The following is a 25,132-nucleotide window of genomic DNA, read 5'->3' on the forward strand; positions in this document are numbered from 1 at the left end:
AACTTTTTACTATATGCAATCTGCATATCTGTATAAAGGAGTAATTTGTTTTTATTCCTGCCAAATCTAATCATTTGTATTTCTGAAAGATTGAGATTTAAGATACTTATGTTCTGCCAATCACATTATTCCTTAAATTTTATTATTTGATCCAAATAATAACAAATACTTACATATAAAAGGTATTGTGCTAATAAGTATTATGGAAGAATCCATAAATAAAATGCATTAAAGCTTTTTTTTTATTGGTTGTTCACAACATTACAAAGCTCTTGACATATCATATTTCATACATTAGATTGAAGTGGGTTATGAACTCCCAATTTTACCCCAAATGCAGATTGCAGAATCACGTCGGTTACACATCCACATTTTTACATACTGCCATATTAGTGACTGTTGTATTCTGCTACCTTTCCTATCCCCTACTATCCCCCCTCCCCTTCCCTCACATCTTCTCTCTCTACCCCATCTACTGTAATTCATTTCTCTCCTTGTTAATTTTCCCATTCCCCTCACAACCTCTTATATGTAATTTTGTATAGCAATGAGGGTAAAGCTTTTGTTTTAAAAAAACATTTTGGTGAAAGAGGAAAGGAAGGGGAAATCAGCATTTATTAAGCATCTATTATGCAAGCCAGGTCTAAAGCTAATTGGTTTTACATGTTCTTCTTGGTACAGTTCTTCATGGTAATCAGTGATGTCCCCATAATACATGAGACTCAGGTTAAGTAAATTGTTCGAGGTCACACAGCTAGTACTGCTTAGCAGCAAAACAGATTTGATCAATATCTGACTCCAATTTGTATTTTTTTTCCCCTTTCTGTGTAAGCATTTGTTTATTTGACATTGCAAATCTTTAATACCTGGGTTGAGACAAAACAGATTTCATTTTAACATCTGCTAAGGGCAGCACTTTACTAGTTGCTGGGTGTCTGAGGCTGCTGTACTAGACATGATGAAATATACACTAGGTACTATAGTGAGATTTGCTAAAGAATAAGTTTTGGTTAAAGCTACAACCGTATTTTTTAAAGTAGCCTTTGAGGGTTGCAGGTACAGCCCAGTGGTAGAATGATTGCATAACTTGTGCAAGGTACTGGGTTAAGTCCCCGGCACTGACCAAAAAAAAAAAAAAATAATAATAATAATAAAAATTAAAATTGGCTTTTGAGAAGATAGCCATAGTTAATAAAAATGAATAGATGGAAGGAATGTGTTATTAGGAGAAGGAAAATGATAAAGAACAGAAAACTTAGCCATGTACAGTGCATATCCAAGTTTTTTTTTTCAAATTTTTTGACCTCAGGATCCCTTTGTAGTCTTTTTTCTTTCCAGCTTGGATACTGGGGAGGGAACTCAGGGGTGCTGTACCACTGAGCTATATCCTGCTCTTTTTTATTTTCATTTTGAGACAGGCCCTTGCTAAGTTGCCCTGGCTGGATTTGAACTTGAGATCTTTCTGCCTTTCAGGTTCCTGAATAGCTAGGATTACAGGCAAGGGCCACCATTCCCGGCAGGACCCCTTTATATTCTTAAGTATTGAAGACCCCACAAAGCTTTTCTTGGTGTGGACTATATCTGTTGATGTTTACCATATGAGCAATTAAATACATATTTCAAAATAAGAAATACTTTTAAAATAACAGTAAATATGCTAATATAAATAATTTTTGGCCTTTGTTTATTATCATTATTATTATTATTGTTATTATTTTACAATGCTGGGAATTGAACCCAGGGCCTTGCACATGCTATAAATAACATTTTTTTAATAGTTCCTTTTATATATACATGACAGTAGAGTGTATTTTGACATATCATACATACATGGAGTATAACTTATAATTAGGATCCCATTTTCGTGATTGTACATGATGTGGAGTTTCACTCATCATATATTCATATATGAACATTGTAAAGTTATGTCTAATTTATTCTACTGTCTTTCCTATTCCCATCTCCTGTCCCATCCCTTCATTCCCCTTTCTCTAATCCAATGAACTTCTATCCTCCCCACCATTATTATATGTTAGCATCTGCATATCAGAGAGAACATTCAGTCTTTGTTTTTTGGGGACTGGCTTTATTTTACTTAATAATGACAGTCTCCAGTTCCATCCATTTACCAGCAAATGCCATAATTTCATTCTTATTTGTGGCTGAGTAATATCCCTTTGTGCATATATACCACATTTTCTTAATCCATTCATCTGTTGAAGGGCACCTAGGTTGGTTCCATAGCTTTGCTATTGTGAATTGAGCTGCTATAAACATTGATGAGGGTGTGTCCACTATAGTATGTTGATTTTAAATCCTTTGAGTATAGACTTAGAGTGTGATAACTGGGTAAATGATGGTTCCACTCCAAGTTTTCTGAGGAATCTCCATACTGCTTTCCAGAGTGGTTGTACCAATTTGCAGTCCTACCAGCAAATTTCCCCCCACATTCTTGCCAGTGTTATAAATTACTTTTTAATGAAAAATAATTATATTTTTTAAAACAATTTTTTCGTTTTATACAATTTTTAAATTTCATTATTGTCAGGCTTACAGATGACAACTGGATTCTAACATCTGCTCATGCATTCATGTTAAATCTCTGAAAAACTCCATTGTGTACTCCTGAGATATTAATAGTGAAAACAGCAAATAACATCTTAGTGTAATTGTGAGGTTATTTTTGACCTTATAGACTTTCTGAAAGTAATTTAGAAAATTGAAAGAGCTCTTTGGAATATTTTTGAAGGGGAACATTCAATTGAAAGTATAGGCTTTATAATGGGGCTAAATAATGAAAAGAATTTCATTGGTAGAATTAGATTTTTAATAATCAATGGGTAACAACTGAAATTTTCTAAAACAGAAGAATAAAATTTCAAATAAGCTGTCCCTTTAGAAGATGATTATGCCAGTAATTGAGTATTGGACTGTAATTGATTTTGGTGGCAAGGTAAACATTGTAATGGGTATTAAGGAAGAATATATTGTACTGTACATGTGACTATATATGAAGGACAAGAGAAAGAGAGGGATCAAAACAATGCTAAGATTTTGAGCCTGGTGACAGGGTTGCTATTATCCCATTAGTTGATATTGGGAATACAGGAAAGAAGCAAGCTTGGGAGAGAAAATAGTTAAGTTTGGAATATGTATAAAATTTTTTTTTTTGTTTTTCTTTGAGGTAGTTTGTAGTATTATAGAAAAATTGCAAAAAGTAACATAGGAAGTTCACATATATCTTTAACCTAACTTCTGCTAATATTTCCAATTTATATAATCATAGTTATTACAATGAGGGAAGTAGATTTGGTATAATACCAACTACTGTCCTAACTCAGATTTCAAATTTTTCCAGCTAATGTCCTTTTCCTGTTCCAGTATTCACTCATCCATCATATTGGATGTAGTATTGGGTCTTTTTACTCTTTATCCTCTAATATGTGATAGTAATTCATTCTTTCATTGTCTTAAAAAACATTTTTTTCTTTAAAGAGTTATAAAAATATTGTAGCAATTTGTGACAATGTAGAAGATATAAGTAAAAATTAGCAACCTGCTCCCAGTGATAAGTGCTGTCAACAGTTTTGTGTGTTGTGTTATTTTTTTTTTATGCATTTATGGTTTACATATATATTTTGAGATCATAATGGGCATACTGTCCTGGAACTGTGTTTTTTACTCAAGCCCTATTTTCTTTCAGCATCTTTCAATGTCAACATATGCAGTTCTGTCATTCTTTTTAGTGGCTACCCATTGTATATGAACATATTATTTTATGAAGCCATTCTTTTGATGGAACATTAGACTATTTTCAGTTTTTCATACTTATATAAAAAGAAGTTGCACCAGACATCCTTATGTACGTAACTTTGTCTGTCTACCTGGTTATAATTACTGGATCAATGACCACAGGCATTTTCTACTTTCGTAGTTTATTTAAATTGCCCTCCAAAAGGTTGTATCCAAACTTACACTCCTTCCAACAGTGAGTTATGTGCTTATTTCCTAACAAAGCTGTGAATGAAGTATTCTAGTCCGTTAACAGTAGTTTGGTTTGGGAAATGGTCTCGTGGGTGTTTAACTATACATTATGGTATTTTTTTTCCCCTACAAATCACTGTTTTGCTTTTATAACACTCACATGTACATACAATACTTAATTTTAAAAAGAATGACTTTGAAAGCACATGCAAGGGTGTTTTTTGAAATCTTTTTTAATTTGGTGTGATAGGAAAGCATGGCCATGTGGAGGTCTCGGTTATGGCCTGAGGAGCTCATGAAGCAGTTATTAGGAAGCTTTCTATAGGGTGCATCTTAGATTTCAGGGTTTGGTGGATTAGAAAAACATGTTCAAGAAGTGGGAGTCTGTGATCACAAATCATTGTTGAGAGACTTGGATTTGTAGCAGGAGCAATCATAGATGAAGCCTGGCTTTTTGAGAATTCTGTGCTCTTGAGCAAGCTATATCATTCAGCATCAGTTCTTAGTAGGGGAGAGGAGCACGGGAAGGGACTGCTAGTCCTAACATGTCCTTTTGGAGTTACCAAAGAATCACTAAATTATTTTTAATACCAAATATGTGGCCACAGTGCTAGAAGTAGATAAATAAGGATGCCCATTATAGCAGAGAAAGCTTAAACCAGATAATAAAGTGGTCTGAGAGACACTCAGATTAAGTGATCCTCCATTCTTTGTGTCATCTGAAAGTACACTAGCTGCTGGGTAGACTAAAGAGCAAAGATGGGGATATGGTTTGTTTGGTTTCAGTTTTTGTTAGTTTTATATTTTCACCCATTAGCATATCTCTAGAGTCTCTCTGTTTTTCTCTTTTAATTTAAGATTTGCATTTTTGTGGGCAAAAGAGGATATATGTATATTGTCCCCTTTGTTCTCTGTTTGTCTTTCCATACATATGCATCATAACTTCAGCTAATACACTTCTAAACAATATCAAGGACATATTCTAGACATTTGGATTGGCAAAGGGATAAAACATCAGAAATCTAGGCCCTCCTAAAATGTCTAGGATGTGTGAGTCTCCTAACAAAGCATTAGTGAAATTACTAGTAGTAAGTAGTGATCATGTGAATATTCAAGATGTTTGATGTAGTGTCAGCTCTCTTTCCCATAGAAGGTGAGATTTAAATAGTGAACTTAAAAACCTGCCTTTAGCAGAAGTTTGCTTGTTGGGGTTTTTTTCTTCCTTAATGCTATCTTCTAAAAAGGAGGTAGGATCAGTACACTTAAAAATAATAATATTTTAAAAATAACAAGAACAAGAGAACTTTTAATTTTTATAAAATACTTCAAATGAATTTGAAGAAGAACTATTTGAATTTGAAGCCTTGGGCTTTTCTTCTTAATAAATCACATTATTTATATTTAGAATGCATTCATGTACACATTATTTCTATATAAAATGTATACATGCAAATAATTAAGTTTTCTTAAACTACAATTAGAGACTGCCATTTCTAATTAACTAGTTTTTTAGTTAAAAATGAAGGCAAAGAAGTACTATTTACCTTAATGTTGGAAAATTCAACATTATTCAGAAGCAATCTGATTTCAAAAGCAATCTCTCCAAAGCCCAAATTAGAAAATTGTTAGAAGGCACAGTCATTCTAATATGGAGTTGTGGCTTGGGAATTTCATTCCCACTCTTTTCAGCTATTTTAAATCATTGTTTTCTGCTACTAGAGAATTGGATGGTTGTCATTCATTCCATATTATCTTAAGATTTATTTGAATGCCTGCTATGTGCCGGAGACTGTGCTATACACTTAGCATGTGTCATATTACTTGATTACCATAGAAACTGTGGATGAAGGTTATAATTCCACTTTATATGAAAGAAAGCAGGTTTGGAATGGAAAAAAAAAATTGTTTTCCCAAGATCGTGTTTTTAAGTGAATGGTGGTATCCAGACTTGAATTTCAAAGTCTTGCTTTTAACCACTGTAGCTAAATCAAAGACTGGAATCCTTCTGTTATTTCTTAACTGTACATAGACCAAAGAAGTCACTGTGTTAGTTAATTTTTGTTAGAGGGAAAACACAGCACCAGCTATTTTTTTTTAAAAAAAGATAAGAAAAAGAATTACAAAACAAAAATCAAAGTACTGAGATAACTTGGAAAAGAACATTGAACTTGAAAGGATACCTGAGCTAGCACTTGGCTCACTCAGCTCATGTGTCACTTTCTTAGGAAAGTATCCTCTTCTTGTCTGTCTTTAGTAGAGCAGTGAACTTATTACCATAAGCAGTGATTCTATGGTGCACATATTTCATATTTTAATATTTCTAAAATCTAGAGGCATCTTATAATTAATGGTGTTTAAAATTAATTGGTGACATTTTCCCTTAATTGTTGATACATAAAATAAGGGTGTGATTTACTACTGATGACATCTTGGATTTGATGAAATGCAGTGTTTATTTGTATGTCCTCCCACAAAAATATTTACACCATTCCCACAGTTTAAACTACTGGGCATATATAATGACTTTCTGATTTCTACCCTCACCCTCTTTTAAGCTCCAGCCTTATCTGTTGAATTGAATTTTTCTTGATATCATTGGGATCACAGATTCATGATGTCTATCTTCAAATCCATTTGTCTTTCAGTGGTCTCCATCTCAGTAAATGACATTTTCAGTTGTACATACGTGAAGCTAAAAAGTAAAAAGTCAGACTACCCAGGTTTGAATCCCATTTCCATCCGATAACAGTTATACACCTGCATCTGAGAATTGTTAGGGTGACTAAGACACTAGGTTAATGCTGGCTGCCACTAATCTTCATCATACATATCTGTGACCTCTCCTTGCTCTGCACATGTAATTCATCAGATCCTGTGATAGGTTAGCCCTTGAAAGAACAAGTCCAATGCCTCTTATCTCATTGTCACTTCTCCAACTTATGCCCCATTTTTCTTACCTGTAGTAACTCATCTTGTAGCTTTTCTTTTTTTTTTTTTTTTTCTATGTTTTAAGGTAAGAACCATCCTTTAAAACAGAGCATGCCATTTGGTAAAACCCCTCCTGATGCACTTGGTATAGCACCCCAAATCCTTAATAGGGTGTGTTCTATTCTCTTTTTTCCACCTGGCTTCATCTCCCCCCAAACCAACTCCCACTCATCTGTTAGAGTTCGGCTTAAATGTCACTTCCTCGGAGACAGACATTCCTTGATATTCCAAACTAAATTAGGTTCTTCAGATACAGTCTTTTATATTGAACTTCTTTCTTGTTTGGGGATGATTGGTTCCTTCCCAACTGAGGCTAAAGAAGTGACGTGACTTTCCCAAAGTCATAAATCTAGTTGTGTTGGAACTGGAATTCCAAGCCAGGGCTGGCCAGCTCTAAAGATATGTTCTGCCTGTGATCTTTCCTTTGCTGCATTCAGGGCAGAAAAGAGCATATGAATCAGTATACTAGATTAAAAAATATGCTCCAACCGCTCTCTTCCCTTTTTTCCACTTAGCCTTTAGTTTTCCTTAAATGTTCATCTTTCTAAACCGTCATTCCCTGCCATAACTTATTAGAAGTAGGACCTGTTTTTTTTTGTAGTTTCTTTGGTGGTAGGGATTCAACCCAGGGATGAGTTACAACACTGCTAGGACCTGTTTTTGTATATTATCTACCTAGCACTTATATAAATTACTTTGCATACAGTAGATATTAATTAAATATTTTTTGTCTTATTGATAAAAACAGTATTTTAATCTGTTAAATCATTTCAAGGACTCGAGCTGTCTGACAAAGGAGTTTAATATCTTCTTCCATATTCTTTTTCCAGTCAATGAAAGAGTACATTTTGTTTTCTTATTTTGAATAAAACTGCCTAAAATAGTTAAAAGCAAAGTTAATTGTGTGTGTGTTTGTGTATGTGTGTGTGTTTTGCAGTGCTGGGAATTGAACCAGGGCCCACTTTACCACTGAGTTCATCTCTCAGTCCTGGTAGTTTGTATTATAATGAATTATTATATGGTTTTGGAAAAAGAAAGAATTAACTTTAAGTATTTTTGTTTTCCTTCAGGAATTAAGTGATCTACAACGTGATCCACCGGCTCACTGTTCAGCTGGACCTGTGGGAGATGACTGTAAGCTTTGCTCTATTGCTAGGATTTTGTTACCATTAAAAGTATAGGTTTGAACATTTGTTAATGACTCCAAAACTCCTTTGTTTGTTTCAGTGTTCCACTGGCAAGCAACTATTATGGGGCCTGTAAGTATGATTCATATATATGAAATTAATCCCCTAGCCATACTTCATTCTTGCCTTTTTACCTTTGATCTGATGTTTGTGAATAAGGTTGAATTTTCTTGTACACTGAATCTCGCTGGAAGCAAAATATGATTGAAGGTTTATGATGATTTTCTAAAGCATTATTGGCAATTTCTTAACTAGGATCACTAGGATGTTTTCCTTGCCAGATCCTTGTTCATTACACATAGTAATGAATCACCCCCAACTTGCAAACAGACTCTTTGCTTTACTTATTTATTTAAGACACAAAGAATCAGTTGTTTTTAACTAAGCATAGTCATTCCCACATTCATAGCTTTAATGTTAGGTATAAGTCTAACCTAGTTATGGAATTCCTCCAACTAACAAGCACCAATTTGCATGAAGTTTCATCACTGTTCTTGTCTATGAAGGAGAATTGATAAATGTTGTAGTGGGTCTTTTTTTTACCACCTTTTGAGTTTTTTTTTTTTTTTAATGAATTTTTTTTTTTTTAAAGAGAGAGTGAGAGGGGAGAGAGAGAGAGAGAGAGAGAGAGAGAGAGAGAGAGAGAGAATTTTTAATATTTATTTTTAGTTCTCGGCGGACACAACATCTTTGTTGGTATGTGGTGCTGAGGATCGAACCCGGGCCGCACGCATACCAGGCGAGCGCGCTACCGCTTGAGCCACATCCCCAGCCCTTTTTTTTAAGAATTTTAATATTTATTTTTTTAGTTTTCGGCGGACACAACATCTTTGTATGTGGTGCTGAGGATCGAACCCGGGCCGCACGCATGCCAGGCGAGCGCGCTACTGCTTGAGCCACATCCCAGCCCCACCTTTTGAGTTTTTTGCTTTTAATATTGTTGCACTATCTTGAACTCAAAATTACCTACTGTTCTATTATTGACTCCTCTTAACTCCCCTCCCCAGTACTAGGGATTGAACTCTGAGTGCTTTACCTACTGAGCTTCATCCCTAGACCTTTTTAAATTCTTTTACTTTGAGATAAGATCTCCATAAGTTGCTGAGGCTGGACTTGAACTTGAGATTCTTCTTTCTCAGCCTCCCAAGTTTCTAGGATTACAAGTGTGTGTTGTTGTGTTTAGCTATAAAGAGCTTCTCTTAATACTTAGTATCTTTGTTAATATTATTTCTTTTTACACCTGAGAGGCAGTTATGACTTGAAACAGATCTTTTCTTTCTATGAACAAAAACCCAGTTACATAAGCTTCAATCTGCTTTCTAAGTGAGAGTACATTAATATCATGTTTTCATGAATATCAGTCTCTGCCTGCTCCCCAAAGGAGGTTTATTTTATGGAGTTTTGAATCATATTATCTTCTATTTAACTTAAAAGCAAAAAAGTACTGAATTTCATAGCAAGATTACTGGAAAATTGTCTTGAGATTCCTAAATTATTATGTTAGTTGTTATACTAAATGTAAAAATGCAACGTATTTATATAACAATTTTCAATATGAACCTAGATATATTTGTATTTCGTTATTAAGAACCTTTAAAGGGGCTGGGGTTGTGGCTCAGCGGAAGAGCGCTCGCCTAGCATGTGCAAGGCATTGGGTTCGATCCTCAGCACCACATAAAAATAAACAAAATAAAGGTATTGTGTACAACTAAAAAATAAATATTTAAAAAAAAAGAACCTTTAAAATACTATCTTTTAAAGGTTCACCCTTACCATTTGAAAAATAGACCTTTATAAATATTTCTTAGGTGAGCACATGTAACAAATTATTACATTTGTGGTATTCCTGTCTCCCTTATTTTAGAAATGCAAATATATGCTCTACAGTATTCCATAATCATTTGAATATCTAAGCAGACCATTTTGTCACTGTAATTTGTTTACATTTCTATGTAATTTAATTATTATATTTCATAATTATATTTTTGATGATCTAGAATTAAACAATATATATAAAAGGAAGAATAATTATGTCATACAGTCCTAATATGTATGTGGAAACTTAAGGGAAGAAGTAATATGTATGTAGAAACTTAAGAGAAAAAGTAATGACAGTCTTTGCTTTTATTGCCACATTGTTAATATAACATGATATGTTTAATTAAATATGAAGGAATTCAGACAGAATTTCAAGTATATTTTATTACAATTTTTGCTTTTTAAAATTTTTCTTTTTTGCTTGTAATGTTTTAAATATTTTCTAATGGCCATTTAAAAATATACAAATTTAAATTCTTATTGCATTGATTCCTAACTTGATAGTACCATGAGTTTATTTAGTTTTGTTTTGGACTTCTTTTGCATTTTCTACATTATTTTGTAAAATTTCTAAGTGAAGGTTTGAAGGATAAATTGTTTTTAACAATTCACTTGGTCATCTTTTTTTTTTTTTTTCCATAACTTGGGTCTCTCCTGGTCTCTACTTTGCTGTTAAGTAAGCATCAGAACTTAAGCTTTATAAATTAAAATATAAATACTCCTCCAATCCCTTTTTAATACTGATTGCTGCTGCAGAAAATATTGGCATATATACTGACCTTTAAAAGTTTGTACTCATAAACAGATTTATTTGAGCAAGTCACACCACTGAGTGTGTCTGTTTTTTGTTTTATTTTAAATTTTATGATACTGACATGATTGTTAGAAAATCCTTCTTCATACCTGCTAAGGGAAACCTGTTTTCAAGGTAAATGATTTGAATTTAGGTCACAATGATTATTAAAAAAAAAAACAAAAAACTGGTAATATTTGATGAAACCATTTAAAATATGGCATTTTTTTTCCAAACCAATAGTATTTGGGGGGATCTTTTTAAGTTACTATATAATTACTCAACCATTGATGTACATTGTTTTGTAATTTCAGCCTGATAGCGCATATCAAGGTGGCGTCTTCTTTCTCACTGTACATTTTCCGACAGACTATCCTTTTAAACCACCAAAGGTATTTTTCTTTTTATGATTGATGTGATTGCCATGTCAGGGATTTTATTCCTTTTCCAGAGATGGTTTCATGACATCAAAGACTGTGGGTAGGTGAGCATGCTCAAACTGTTTTGTAAAACCTCCAAATCCTAAAGTTTGCATTCTTACTCCAACATTGAGTGAGATACTCAAAGCAGTATCTATTATGTTATAAATGAGTTTCTTTGACTTTCTTTTCCTGTTTATGAGGTATATGTAATTGAGGAAGTTTTTTTATGGTCAAGAATCAAACTGTTATATTCACAGGATTATTTTTAAACATCTAGTAACTATTGAGCACCTACTATGTTCTGCTACAGTGAGAAATTCAAAAGTGAACGTGGTATGGTTCCTTCATTTAATGGGCAGGAGGGCACTGGGAAAAGATGAAAACATGTTCTTACTAGATTTAATTTAGATGAAGTCTAAAGAGGAAATAAATGATGAGAATATAAAGGAGGGAAATAATGAGCAGTTCTGTCGATCAGGAAATGGTTCAGGTTTTTAAAAACACCTGATTAAGTTTGTATTTTTGACATGGTAGCACAGCAACTCTTGTGTAAGATAGAATTCTTGGTCAACAAAGGCTCTAAGATCCAAGTGGCACATCCAGTACTACTGATAGTTAAATTAAGAAAAGGATTACTTTTAGGTATGAGAAAACCAGGTTAATTACCAGTCATCCTAACTACTACAGATTTCTTAAACTCTCAAATACTTCTCAACTCTTTGAGGAGGAAATGAGGAAAATTGAGATTTTTGCTTCCAAATTTACAGTATTTACAACTACTTGTAGCCCAGAGTAGATGCTCATTCAGCTTGCATAGAATGCATTTCTCCTTCTAAGGCTGTGTAAAGTTGAAGATTTGTTACCCCAGAGTAAATTGGTTTTGTTTTTTTCATAGTTCATGGCATATTACATTTTCTGTTGTTTTGTTTTGCTTTATGTTTAGATTGCTTTCACAACAAAAATTTACCATCCAAATATAAACAGTAATGGAAGTATTTGTCTTGATATCCTGAGGTCACAATGGTCACCAGCTTTGACTGTATCAAAAGGTAATTTCACTTATCAGACTTAAAACATTGATAACAGTGAGACAGAAAAATATTTGTTTCAAGTATTTAGGAACCAAAGTTTTAAAAAACAAATTTGTGCTTTCTCCTGTTTTGACTTTGCTTTGTTTTTATAACTCTATGTTATGTTGGCTTTTAACAGTTTTTGGGGCATGTGGGGTGTGGATGGGTAAATCTAAATCATAAAATGAGAAAAGCTTTAAAATAGTTATAAATTTGAGGATAAGCTCATTGACTATCTTTTTAGCTTGCTTTTGTCTTAAAAAAAAAGAATAAGCGATAGTAATAAGAAGATTTTGGCATCAGTTGCCTATTCATGAAATGGGACTTTTGACAACAATGAATAAAACTATATAGCTAGTTTACTTCATCCAAGAAAAAAATTACAGATATGGCTGATGAAATAAGTGATTTTAAAGCAGTGACATATTTCACACTTTAGAATAATGCAATATAAGTAGCATGTAAGTTTAAATTTTGAATGATTGATGGCATCAGTGTGACTGACACATAATCCATGCGGATTCTGAGCAGGCACAGTTGACAACATGCAGGACATTCTTAGGTGTCTATTATGCTGAGAGATGCAGATGTGTAGCCCTGTTCCTAGCTAAACTGTCAGCTATGTACATAGGTCTCTGAAGCCAATTGTGTTTCGTTAGCCATTACAATTTACTATGCCAGGCTGGGGATGTAGCTCAAGTGGTAGCGCGCTCGCTTGGCATGCGTGCGGCCCGGGTTCGATCCTCAACACCACATATAAACAAAGATGTTGTGTCCGCCGAAAAACTAAAAAAACCAAATGAATAAATATTAAAATTCTCTCTCTCTCTCTCTCTCTCTCTCTCTCTCTCTCTCTCTCTCTCTCTCTTACAAAAAAAAAACAAAACAATTTACTATGCCAGCATTCTTTATTTTTTGTTTTATTTCTCTAATACGGAACTTGACAATTGGAAAATATTGATTGGGTTAGAAGCATCTGCCCCTGAAAGCACTATCACATTTTTACTTTTTTATAAAATTCAAGAAAATTGTTTCTCTTGAAGGATTTATGAGAATTTGGTCATTTAAAAATTTTTTTTTGGTACTGGGGATTGAACCCAGGGGTGTTTAGACACTGAGCCACATCCTTAACCCTTTTTATATTTTATTTAGAGACAGGGTCTCACTGAGTTGCTTAGGGCCTCATGAAATTGCTGAGGCTGGCTTTGAACTCACAACCCTCCTGCCTTAGCCTCCCAAGCTACTGATATTATGGGTGTGTGCATCATGCTCCACCATTTTTTATTTTTTAAATTAAATGCTACCCAAATATATGGCTTGTTGCTTGTTTTTTGTTTGTTTTATTTTTAGTTCTCGGTATTGAATCTAGCTTTACCTGAGAGCTACCTCCCAACCTTTTTTTTTTTAACATTTTTAAGACTGGGTCTTGCTGAATTGCTGAGGCTGGCCTCAAACTTGTGATTCTCCTGCCTCAGCCTCCAGAGTCTCTGGGATTACAGGCCTGGGCCACCATGCTCTATATCTAGTTTTGTTGTTGTCTTATATATATATATATTAGTTGTAGATGGACACAATACCTTCATTTTATTTAACCCTAACCCTAACCCTAACCCAGTGCTTCACACATGCCAGGCAAGTGTACTACCACTGATTCACAGCCCAAGCCCTATAGCTTGTTTTTGTTTTTTTGGTACAGGGGTTGAACCTAGGGGTGCTTAACCACCAAGCTATATACCCAACCTTTTTTATATTTTACTTTGAGACAGGGTCTCACCAAGGTGCTTAGGGCCTCAGGTGCTAAGTTGTTGAAGCTAGCTTTGAACTTTTGATCCTCCTACATAGGGATTACAGGCATGCACCACCACATCCAGCCCTATAGCTTGTTTTTGAAGTGATGAGTTTATAGGAAGTAGGGTCCACAGCCATAACTGTTTCAGGTATTAGTAAATAATAGGGCTTCAGGTCAATTATGACTGGTATTTTTTTCTAACCTAAAGTGCTCATCTAAAATTTTTATATATCTTTTTAAAAAATCTTTCACATAGTGAAATTATGTGCACTGAATAAAGGAAAGATTCTGTGTCAAATAGTTTTTCAAACTGATAGTACTCTTTCCTGGAATGGTGTCATGAAATGAATGTCATTTGGCATAAGCAGCTAAGTCCTTATCATTTAAAAGAAATGGCAGACTGCCAGATGCTAAGTAATTATCCTCCAACCAAGGTGGCTTTTATTTAAAAAAAAAAAAGAAAAAGAAAAATTGTTGACTTCTACAAAAACTGTCTTTTGAGAATTTAAAAACAGCCTCCTTTTCCTCATATGTGAAATAGGATTACCAACCACCTAGGGTCACTGTGCCCCTGGCAGGAAGTTAGCATTCAGGTAAATGTTAACTGTTATCTTTTACCTTATCTTAAAACCTTTGGTTTGTGTGCTTGATAGTGAAATCAGGGCAAATGATTCAAGGCAGCAGGACTCAGGAACTTCATTCTTGTTATTTTATGAAGTAGCTCATACCTCTATGATTTATTTGTGCACTTTTCACTTTCCTGCATTTTAAATGTCTTGTTTTGCTTTTTATCAAGAGTTTAGTCTGAAAACATTCTGGAGATGAACAAGTAACCACAGAAAAATCTACCCTTTTGGTTTAATATACAGAGACTTAAAGTTTCATTGGGTAGATGGGCAATGAGGAAAATTTTTAAAAAATGCTAGTTTTTTCCCTAGTCCTTAGGATCCCCTTTCCCTGTCATTTAAAGAGTCCCCTTTGGACTGGAAAGAGTAGGAAAAGATGAAGGAACATAGCAGAGGAGGAGAGGGTGGAAGTAAGAGGTTGTTCCAAATGCAGCCCCTCAGAAGTGGTCCTGTATGAAACAGACAAATTAGGACCAGAGTTCTTGTTCCTTCCTATTTCAGATACTTGAATTTTTTTCCCCCAAATGTAGCTGTTTATATTGTGTTTTGACATAGTAACAAGTACTTTTTAGTTTCATTGATATTTTAAAATAGACAAGTTATCTAAAGATGGCTGTTCACATTATTTTTAAATGCATGTAATAAAAGTAAGGTACATGGAATAAAGGTTTCATTGAAGAAAATCTCACAAATCTTCCTTCTTTATAGACAGTCTGTGTAGCACTAAGGCAAAGGAACAGAGCCCATGAGCACAATGTTCAAAACAGTTTGGACTCTTTTTGGTAATTCAATTGCTTTTTAGAGTACTGGAGTTGAAAAGGTTGTTAGTAGCTACTTTGGAGATGCATATTTTGTAAATAAATAAAAAATTCAATAGAATTTAAAACTTCAAAAGGAGTAATAATTTTCTATTTTGTGCATTTTATGGTGATTTTATGATTTTAAAAGTTAATGATATGCTTCCAACCAAAGTTAGTATAAAACATAAAAATAAAACATTTTTGTTTTCTTTGTAAGTTCAATGTCTATAGTCAGTGAAACTATTTTCACATGTGTAGCTTGTCTAAAGTAGAAAGATCACTATCTAATCTGATGTTCTCTTTTAAATCTAGTTTTATTGTCCATATGTTCTCTACTTTGTGATCCTAATCCTGATGACCCCTTAGTTCCAGATATTGCACAAATCTATAAATCAGACAAAGAAAAGTAAGTATTTATTTATATTGCTTCTGTTTGAATGCATTTCTATAGTCTCCCAAACATGAGTATTATCAATATATTAAGTACATTTAATTATGTGTATATTAATTTTGTCTTTTTCCAATGCATTGGACCTTTCTTTTTAAACCCTTCTCAAAGAAAGAGTTTAAAGTCTTTTTTATAATAAATGTTGTGTTTTTTTCCCATTTACTATTTAATAGTACATGTTTTTTGTTTATACAATTAACTATACAATTCTAGGCAGTAAATTTAAAATAAGAGAATTTAATCATTGGAAGTATTCTATATTGTATTTTCTGTCTTCTCCTGGGAAAAGAAGTTATCTCTGTCCCCAGCCAGATTGACCTTGTTTTCAAACCATTTCATTCTGCTGTTTCCATAGGTTTGTTTATATTTTGCAGGTAATACTCATTCATAGTTGGGTTTTATAGTTTTTGGTTATTTTATAATTAGGTACATTTTCCTGTAGGTTACGGAAAAACACATGAATTAAAAAGTTATTTCTGTTTTACTTACGCATGAGCCTGTGTCATACTGATCGAATAATTGGTATATGTGTGATTATTGCAATTAAGCGTGAGAAGGTAGAATGTATAGTTCTATATAGACAGATGTTTCTAAAACATTAAATTTGTATATTTTTACTATATCCCTTTTGTATGCCTACAGATACAACAGACATGCAAGAGAATGGACTCAGAAATATGCAATGTAAAATCAAAAAAAAACTTTCATATATACCAGAGTACTGTAAAATCTAGGTTTTTTTCAACATTAGCAGTAAATTGAGCACTGTTTACTGTTTCATTGTACCATGAAACCCTTTGATTTTAACCCATTTTAAATGTGTTTCTGAAGCAAGACAAAACAAACTTCCAAAAATACCCTTAAGACTGTGATGAGAGCATTTATCATTTTGTATGCATTGAGAAAGACATTTATTATGGTTTTTAAGATACTTGGACATCTGCATCTTCAGCTTACAAGATCTACAATGCAGCTAAAAAGCAACCAAATTATTTTTTGCTGAAACTAGATGTTTTTACATGAGAAATACTGTATGTGTTGTCTAAGATGTCGTCACTTTTATAAATCTGTATTCAGATTTCATTCTTTGTTAGCTCACTTTATAATTTGTATTTTTTTACTGTATAGACTAAATATATTCTATTTACATGTATGTCAACTCATTACTTTTTTCCTGTGAACAGTATTGAAAAAAACCGAACAGCTGATAATTAAATGAATTAACGGTGTCTCCCTTGTCTTAGGATATTCTTTAGATTGATTGCAGATTTCTTAAACCTGAAATGATCTTTACACTGTAATTCTCAGTATACTGATTATGGAGAAACACTTGTTTTGATTTTGTTATACTTGACTTAACTTTATTGCAATGTGAATTAATTGCACTGCTAAGTAGGAAGGTGTGTAACTTTTATTTGTTGCTATTCACATTTGAATTTTTTTTTCTGTATAGGCAATATTATATTGACACCTTTTACAGATCTTACTGTAGCTTTTTCCATATAAATAAAATGCTTTTTCTACTATTTGTCTTGATTACTTAAAACATTACTTTATCTATAGGTAAGAATTAAACCTGTATATAAAATTTTACATGAAAATTATTTCCAAATTATGAAAATGAGATGTATTATATTTGACATTAATCACCACTAGTTATATATACATTTTTATCATATTAGATTAGCATCTCTTTACTCAATTGTCTGTAAGATTATTGATTACTTACCTTGGCCACTAGTTGTAGATGAGAATTCAGAAGTTGGGATTTGTCTTGGATCACATCTTAGATGGATTATTTCTGGAAGTACCAAAATGAATGTAAGGTAGTGTCACCTTCCCTGAAGAAATGTTTTTATAGACCTAAGAAATCATGAGATTCATTCAAATTACCCTGTAGATGTAACTGACATTATATTTCTTAACATTTTGAAAATCTAGAGTTTCTAAAGTAGGATTTTAGTTTTATCACAATTTGAAAAACATCCCTTTTTTTCACTATAAAATTTACCCCCAAAAAGAATTCTAAAATGATGCTTCCCTCTGTTTTTATAAGTTGTCTGGTAAAAGTGATCTAAATAAGCAGATTATCTTTCTAGATTTTTAAAGAAAATGAGAAAGTTTAAATGTATTACTTGCAAAACCCCTCTCTTTAATGTTTAGCAAGCATACCACCTGAGTGCATCATATTAAAGAGCATTCCTAGCTCCTCTGGTTGTTGCGACAGGTGTGTGAGTGTGCAGGCACCCCTGGTGGGGTAGTCATTAGCAAACCTTTTAAGCCACTTGATTATTTTGTCATGGTTCATTATTATTAAAGTACAAAATAACTTGTTGTTAGAAAATATGTGTCTTTATGAGAAAATTAAATGAATTGTGAACTGGATATTTAAGAAAATATAGTAAAGTAGCTATATTAATTGATGTCTTAAAACAGCAATATCATGAAAAACACTACAATAGCTATCTTTGCCATGAATTTGAAGATTCAACATCATTAAGATTTTAAGTATTACTTATATGTTGACAGTAGAGGATTTTGTTTAAGTATCTTTTACTTTTTTTTTTAAACTTTTATTTGTGTGTCATATATTTTTGGAAGTGTCTTTTTTTTCTTTATTAAAAGTTTTGAATCTTACCTAACTCTTGTTTGCCTTTGCTTACATTTGAATTGTGCAACCAGACTTGCGAGGCGTAAGCCAGCGTTCTTATAGTTAACTTAAAATCCTTAAATTCAGTGGTGGCATAATGATCAGATAGATCATCATATTGGGGATATCATTTTTTGATTAAAAATTCTAACAAAGAGAACATCAATTATCTTTTAAAACTGAGCTTAAAGCCTTTTAAGCACCTTCTTGGAGTGTTGAAAATAGGAAGTTGTGGTGCTTTGAGGTATAGTTGCAAAACATATTCCAACTGGGTTCTGGATATTTGTACATGTAAAATAAATCAGATACAAGTTTTTTTTTGTTTTTTTTTTTCCCCAGATAAAAGTTTTAAGGACTACCTCAACACCACCCCACAACAAAGCATACAAGCTTTGCACATATGCCTGTGGAAATCATACATAATTATTCATTTTTGCTTTTTTTCCCCTTTTACACCCTTCCTAAACTGGTAGGGAAAAAAGTAAACACTAACTTTGTGTATCAACTACTGTCAATTTAAAAAGACCAAATATACTAGATGACATATACACAAACAGAGTAACAAGGGCAGCCTTAACAGTTAATATTTAAAGGAGTTAATTGATGTCTTGAAACATTAGTTAACATCAATTTAAAAGATATCAGTGAATGGTAATAATATCAATTGTAGTTTTATATTTCTCTGATTTTATCACAGCAAGGGATAGAATGTAGGGCCTCCTGCATGCTGGGCATTCTGGCCAAGTATTCTACTACTGAGCTTGCCCCTAGACTCAGTTCTGGGGGTTTTGTTTGTTTGTTTGTTGGAATCAGGGATTGAACCCAGGGATGCTTAACCACTGAGCTACATCCCCAGCCCTTTTTATATTTTATTTAGAGAAGAGTATCACTAAGTTGCTTAGGGCCTAGCTAAGTTGCTAAGGATGGCTTTGAACTCGGGATCCTCCTGCCTTAGCCTCGCAAACTACTGAGATTACAGACATGTGCCACTGTCTCTGGCCCAGTTCTGTATTTTTTAAGATGGAGAGACTAGGAATATTAATTTTCCTTTCAAATTAAAAGAAGTTCTTGGTTGTGAAGCTATTTATTTATGTCATGTCTATATTTATTAGTAGTTAGTTTGAGCTAGATGATTTAAAATTTGAGTTCTACAGTAGAATCATCAGTCCCAATAAGTTGTTTTCAGGTGCAGTCATGAAAATATGACAAAATTTACTTTAGCCATGGCTTAATGTATAATGCTTTAGTATATACAGATGATTGACAGTACTGCTTATTTTCTTAGTTTATATAAATCTTTTATATGGCTATTAACATAAGGTACTCTGAATTTTCAAAAAATTCAGTTTTATCCCTGTATAAGCTGATTTTTCAAAAAGTTTTTTTATTTGAAGCAGATTAGTCATAATTTAATAGCCATAAAATGTCATGTGTATCATTTGGGAAAGTCCTTGTCTAGTTGTTTTTTTTTTTTCCCCATGCTGGGGATTGAACCTGGGGCCCCTTTGCCTAGGAGGCACACACTCTACCACTGAGCAACACCCACAGTTCTCTTATTATTTACAATGCTTGGTTCTTTTTGTTCTGACAATTGCATTTTATAAATGAGGTAGCAGGTGAAGATTCATCTAATTTCACTTGTAAATATCACCATGTATAAATAACTAGTCATTTCTGCACTTTTTTCATAGTGAGTGGTGTCTCTGAACTCAAACTTTGGACTTGATATGCTTTCATCAATTTTCTTTTTTATTTTTTTATAGTGTAGTGATAGTTGAAAATTTATAAACAACTGATGTTTCAATTATAGAATTTTGTAATACAATACTGTCTTGATGACAGTCTAATAGATGTTATATCACTTATTTTTATTTTATTACAGTTGAAATTTTGCTCCTATTCTGTTATATAAGAATGTGGGTTTTTTGGGCTGGGGATGTGGCTCAAGCGGTAACGCGCTCGCCTGGCATGCGTGCGGCCTGGGTTCGATCCTCAGCACCACATACAAACAAAGATGTTGTGTCCGCCGAAAACTAAAAAATAAAAATATTAAAATTCTCTCTCTCTCTCCCTCTCTCTCTCTCTCACTCTATCTTAAAAAAAAAAAGAATGTGGTTTTTAAATTGTAAAAGAGTTGAATTAATAGGAAGAGAAAAAATTCACCTAAAAGAATTAGTATTGGGGGCATTTTTTATAATAAAACATTTGTTTAAAAACTAATTTTAGTGCTCTCTTAGATATGACTGTTTTGAAGGGTGAGATATGCCTTTCTTACCTCATGAGGAAGTTGCTTTTATTATACTTACTGACATGTGTAAGATCTGAAATATGCTTTCCCATATGAATTACTTGATGGGAAAAGCTATTAAGATCTCTCTCAGGCTGGGGGTGTTGCTCATAGGTAGAACATGTAGCTTGGCATGAGTAGGCCCTGTGTTCAATTTCCAGCACCAAAAAGAAAAAAGATCTCTTCAGTGCAAAAGATCACAATGAGTTGTATATGAAATATTTTAACATAAACTCCTAATACGCTTGTGGGGGACAACTTGTGACACTATTTGACTTAGCCAGCTACATATTCGGCATATTGGTAGACGAATTTACAGGACTTGGCACATGGTCATCCTCAGCTAAGATTTATTATAACATTGCATTGGGTCACTGAGGGGAAAAGAGATCCAGTCTGGATTCATTCATGTGCAGACTACCTGTGCTCTTCCTGAAGGGGCCACACAAGAACACACTCTTCCAGCAGAGTGTTTCTGCCTGGGGAAACCAGTTTGAAATTCAAGTCTATGGTTTTTATTGCAAGCTAATCATGTAGGCACCCTTTGTCCTCCAAAATTCTAGTGCCCCAGGTGTTCACCATAAATCATGTTGTTTGTTTAAAAATATAGTTGAGCTAGCAGAGCAGACATAACCTTAATACTTAGGAAAAGGTTAAAAAGCCAAGTTCCTAGAGGTCAGCCAAAGGTAAACCTTGTAAACAGGCACTTCTAAAAATCCGGCCCATATAATTTGAGGAAGACAATTCTTTCCCCTTTTGATTTTAGGACCCTTGTTGAAACCAATTAACTATAGAGTTTTATTTCTTGGCCCTAATTTATCCCATCAATCAGCTTAAGCCAGTAAGTATTACACAATTTTGATTACTGTAGCCTTGTAGAAACTTTGTAGATGAGGAAGTGTGGATCTTCTAACTTAGTTCTTTATTTTGACTCTTCAGTTCCCCTGCAATTACAAATGCATTTTAGAATCACTTTTCCCACTTCTCCTGCTGAGATTTTAATTGGAATTGTAATGAATCAATTTTAGTAAATTAGAATTTTTTGTTCTGATTATCTAATTGATGAATGGCAAACCATCTCAAACTAAGTTTTGTAAGTTGGGGGGTGGTCAGAAATTGGGATGGAGCATAATAGCAATTGCTTGTCTATTCCATGGTACTTAGGGTCTCAGCTAGGGGTTAATCCAATGGCTGGGTCATTCTCCTTTCATCTGCTTGTATCTGGGCAGGTTTGAACTGCTGAAGCAAATGGGCTGCTAATGGCCTTTCTACATGACCTGAGCATCTTTCAACATGATAGGCACCTCAGTTTCAAAAAGGAGTATCTAGAGATCAAGGGTTCTTAGAAAATGAGGAGTAAGCTGCATGACCTTTTAAGATCTAGCTTTTGAAGACATAGTGTCACTTGTACTGTAGTTTATTGGTTGAAGTAGTCAAGCTCACTCAAGTGGAAAGAAAGGGGAGACAAACCCACGTTTCCATAGAACAGAATTTAGGGTCACCACCACAATCTGTTGAATTATTCCATGAGAATACATCACTCCATGAGAATATATCACTCAGTGTACTTAGATCATATTTAATTTTTAATTATCTGTTTTGTAAGCATTAATTGTTCTATTATTGTATAGAGTTCCTGAGCATTTTTCATTGGACTCATTCCTAGGTATCGAAAACTCTTATGAAAGTCACTTCATTTCACTTCACTTGTGTGTTCTTGATACATAGAAAAACATTTTATAATATCCAACTTGTATGCTGCAACCTTGTCAAATTCACTTTTTAAAAGTTTGTAGCATTTTAAAGCTTTCTATGCTTATAATCATTTTACCTACAAGTAGTGATGGTTTTATGTTTCTCATTTCCAATATATATGCCACGTTTCTTAATTTCCAAGGGAGAACTTTTATTATTTCAAACTAAGTATGATATTTCCTTCATAGTAAAGAAGTTCTTTTCTATTCTGAATCATTAAGCCTGTCTATCACTGTTGAGTTGCAAGGTGAATTTAATGCTTTTTCTTCATCAGTATTTTTTTGGTGGTGGGTGGGTACTGGAGATTGAACCCAGGGCCACAAAACCACTGAGCTACATCTCCAGCCTTTTTAGAGAGAGTCTCACTGAGTTGCTTAGGGCCTTGCTAAATTGCTGAGGCTGGCTTTAACTTGTGATCCTCCTGCCTTAGTCCCCGAGCTGCTGGGATTATAGGGGTGCACCACTATGCCCAGCCTCTTCATTGGTATTCTTATTGTGATTTTTATCTTTTTCCTCATTTAATGTAGTACAAGTAACATTAACTAATGATATTCACTTCTTAAATTACCCTTGCATTTCTGGATAAAAATCCGTTGAGATGTACAATTCTCTTTACAAATCACTGGGTTCTATTTTGTTGAGGATTTTTGCATCTATGTTCACAAGAAAAGTAGCTCCATAATTTCCTTTCTTGAAAGCTTTGCCAAGTTTGATACCTCAAGTTACAGTAGCTTAAGCAAAGAATTGGGAAACATTTCCTTTTTATTCTCTGTCAAATTATTTATAAGATTTGTGTTATTCCTTAAATATTTTGAAGACTATTATGAAGCCATTTCTTTCTAGAGTTGTTTTTTTTTCCTTAAAATTTTAGGAAATTTTGGATAAATCTCTTAAGATATGTCTTTCATTGGTTACTCTCAGTTTTGTGCTTTTCAAGAAATTTGTGCAATTTTTCTAAGTTGTCTATCTACTTGGCATAGAGTTGTTCATATTATCCTCATGTTTTATGTTGATAAGTGACTTCTGTCATCTAATTACACTTTTAAATTTCTCCTTGTTTTCTTGATTTGTTTTGTTAGGGGATTATCAATATTATTCATTTTTCAAAGAATTAGTGGCTTTTAAAATTTCTCTTATGTATTTGTTTTCCATTTCATTGATTTTGATTTTTTAATGTTTTCTTTAGTTTTGATTTATTTTTTTCTACCTTCTTGAGATTAAAACCTAATTGATACCTTTTCTTGTTTTCTAATATATGCAATCAAGGTGATGTATTTCCCCTAAACACCAATTTAGTACATCCTGCAAATTTTGAAATATCTTTATTATAATTCAATTAAAATATGTTTTAATTCCTGCTTTGAATTTGTCATTTACATAGGAGTTATATAGAGAGATGTATTGTTCAACTTCTAGACAATTTGGTTTTATTTTGCTTTTTTAAAAAAGTTATATTTTTGTTATTGAGTTCTGGATTAATTTTTTTATGGCCAGAAGACAATCTGAATAATTTCTTTTTTTTTTTTTTTAACCATTTTTATTTTATTTTATTTTTTTTTAAAGGAGGAAGAGAGAGAGAGAGAGAGAGAGAGAGAGAGAGAGAGAGAGAGAGAGCAATCTGAATAATTTCAATTTTTCAAAATTGTTGAAGCCTGCTTTATGACCCAGCATATGAAAATTTTTATAAAACACTCCATTTGCAGTTGAAAGGAATATAAATTCTGTTAAGTGCAGTGTTTACATAATTAGATCATTTGTTTGTTATGTTTACAATTTTTCTTTGCTTGTTCTCAGGGTCATTATAGATATGTTAAAGTTTCCCTTTTTGATTGTGAAATTGTCTTTTATTTTTTTCTTTCTACATTTTGAACTCATTAGTTATTTGCACCCTCATGAAATTGTGATGTCACATTAAGAAATGTCTTTTGCAGCCAAGCACGGTGGCACAAAACTGTAATCCCAGCTACTCAAGAGACTAGGGCAGGAGAATTCAAGTTTGAGGCCAGCTTGAGCAATTTAGCAAGACCATGTCATAAAATAAAAAGGGTTTGGGATGCAGCTCAGTGGTAGAGTGCTTCCCTAGCCTTTGAGCCCCTGGGCTCAATCTCCAATACCAGATGAAAAGGCCTCTCTTTACCTAAACAAATGGTTTTGCCTTAAAGTCTAATATTAGTGGTTGCTTGGCTAGTATTTTCGATGTATCTCTTTTTCTACTCTTTAACTTTGGAACTTTCTGTGACTTTTTAAAAATTGTATTTCCATACTTATTATATAGTTGAATTTTATCTAGGCATTTTTTTTTTTAATGTGATACTGGGGATTGAACTCAGGGGCCTCTAATGGCTGAGCTACATCCTCACATCATTTTGTTTTTTATTTTGAGGCAGGCTTCCCTCAAATTTGTGATCCTTCTGTCAGAGCCTCCCAAGTAGTTGAGATTACAAGCTGGTGCCACAGAATCCTGCCATTTCATCTTTTAATTGGAATATTTTATCCTTTTGCATTTAAGGGAATT

General features: G+C 33.4%; 1 protein-coding gene across 1 annotated transcript in view; it reads left to right on the plus strand.

Moving 5' to 3' along the window:
• The window catches only part of UBE2D1 (ubiquitin conjugating enzyme E2 D1), a 34,436-nt gene extending 15,869 nt beyond the window's left edge, over positions 1 to 18,567 (plus strand). Inside the window, exons 2-7 of the mRNA XM_081267021.1 lie at positions 8,043 to 8,106; positions 8,200 to 8,231; positions 11,085 to 11,162; positions 12,136 to 12,241; positions 15,790 to 15,883; positions 16,568 to 18,567. Coding sequence (XP_081123147.1) covers positions 8,043 to 8,106; positions 8,200 to 8,231; positions 11,085 to 11,162; positions 12,136 to 12,241; positions 15,790 to 15,883; positions 16,568 to 16,613 — 420 coding nt within the window. The 3' untranslated portion in view covers positions 16,614 to 18,567. The remainder of the gene's footprint in view (positions 1 to 8,042; positions 8,107 to 8,199; positions 8,232 to 11,084; positions 11,163 to 12,135; positions 12,242 to 15,789; positions 15,884 to 16,567) is intronic.
• The last annotated feature ends 6,565 nt before the right edge of the window (positions 18,568 to 25,132 follow it).

The sequence above is a fragment of the Spermophilus citellus genome (assembly GCF_964194105.1).
Source record: "Spermophilus citellus genome assembly, chromosome: 15".
NCBI classification, from domain to species: domain Eukaryota; kingdom Metazoa; phylum Chordata; class Mammalia; order Rodentia; family Sciuridae; genus Spermophilus; species Spermophilus citellus.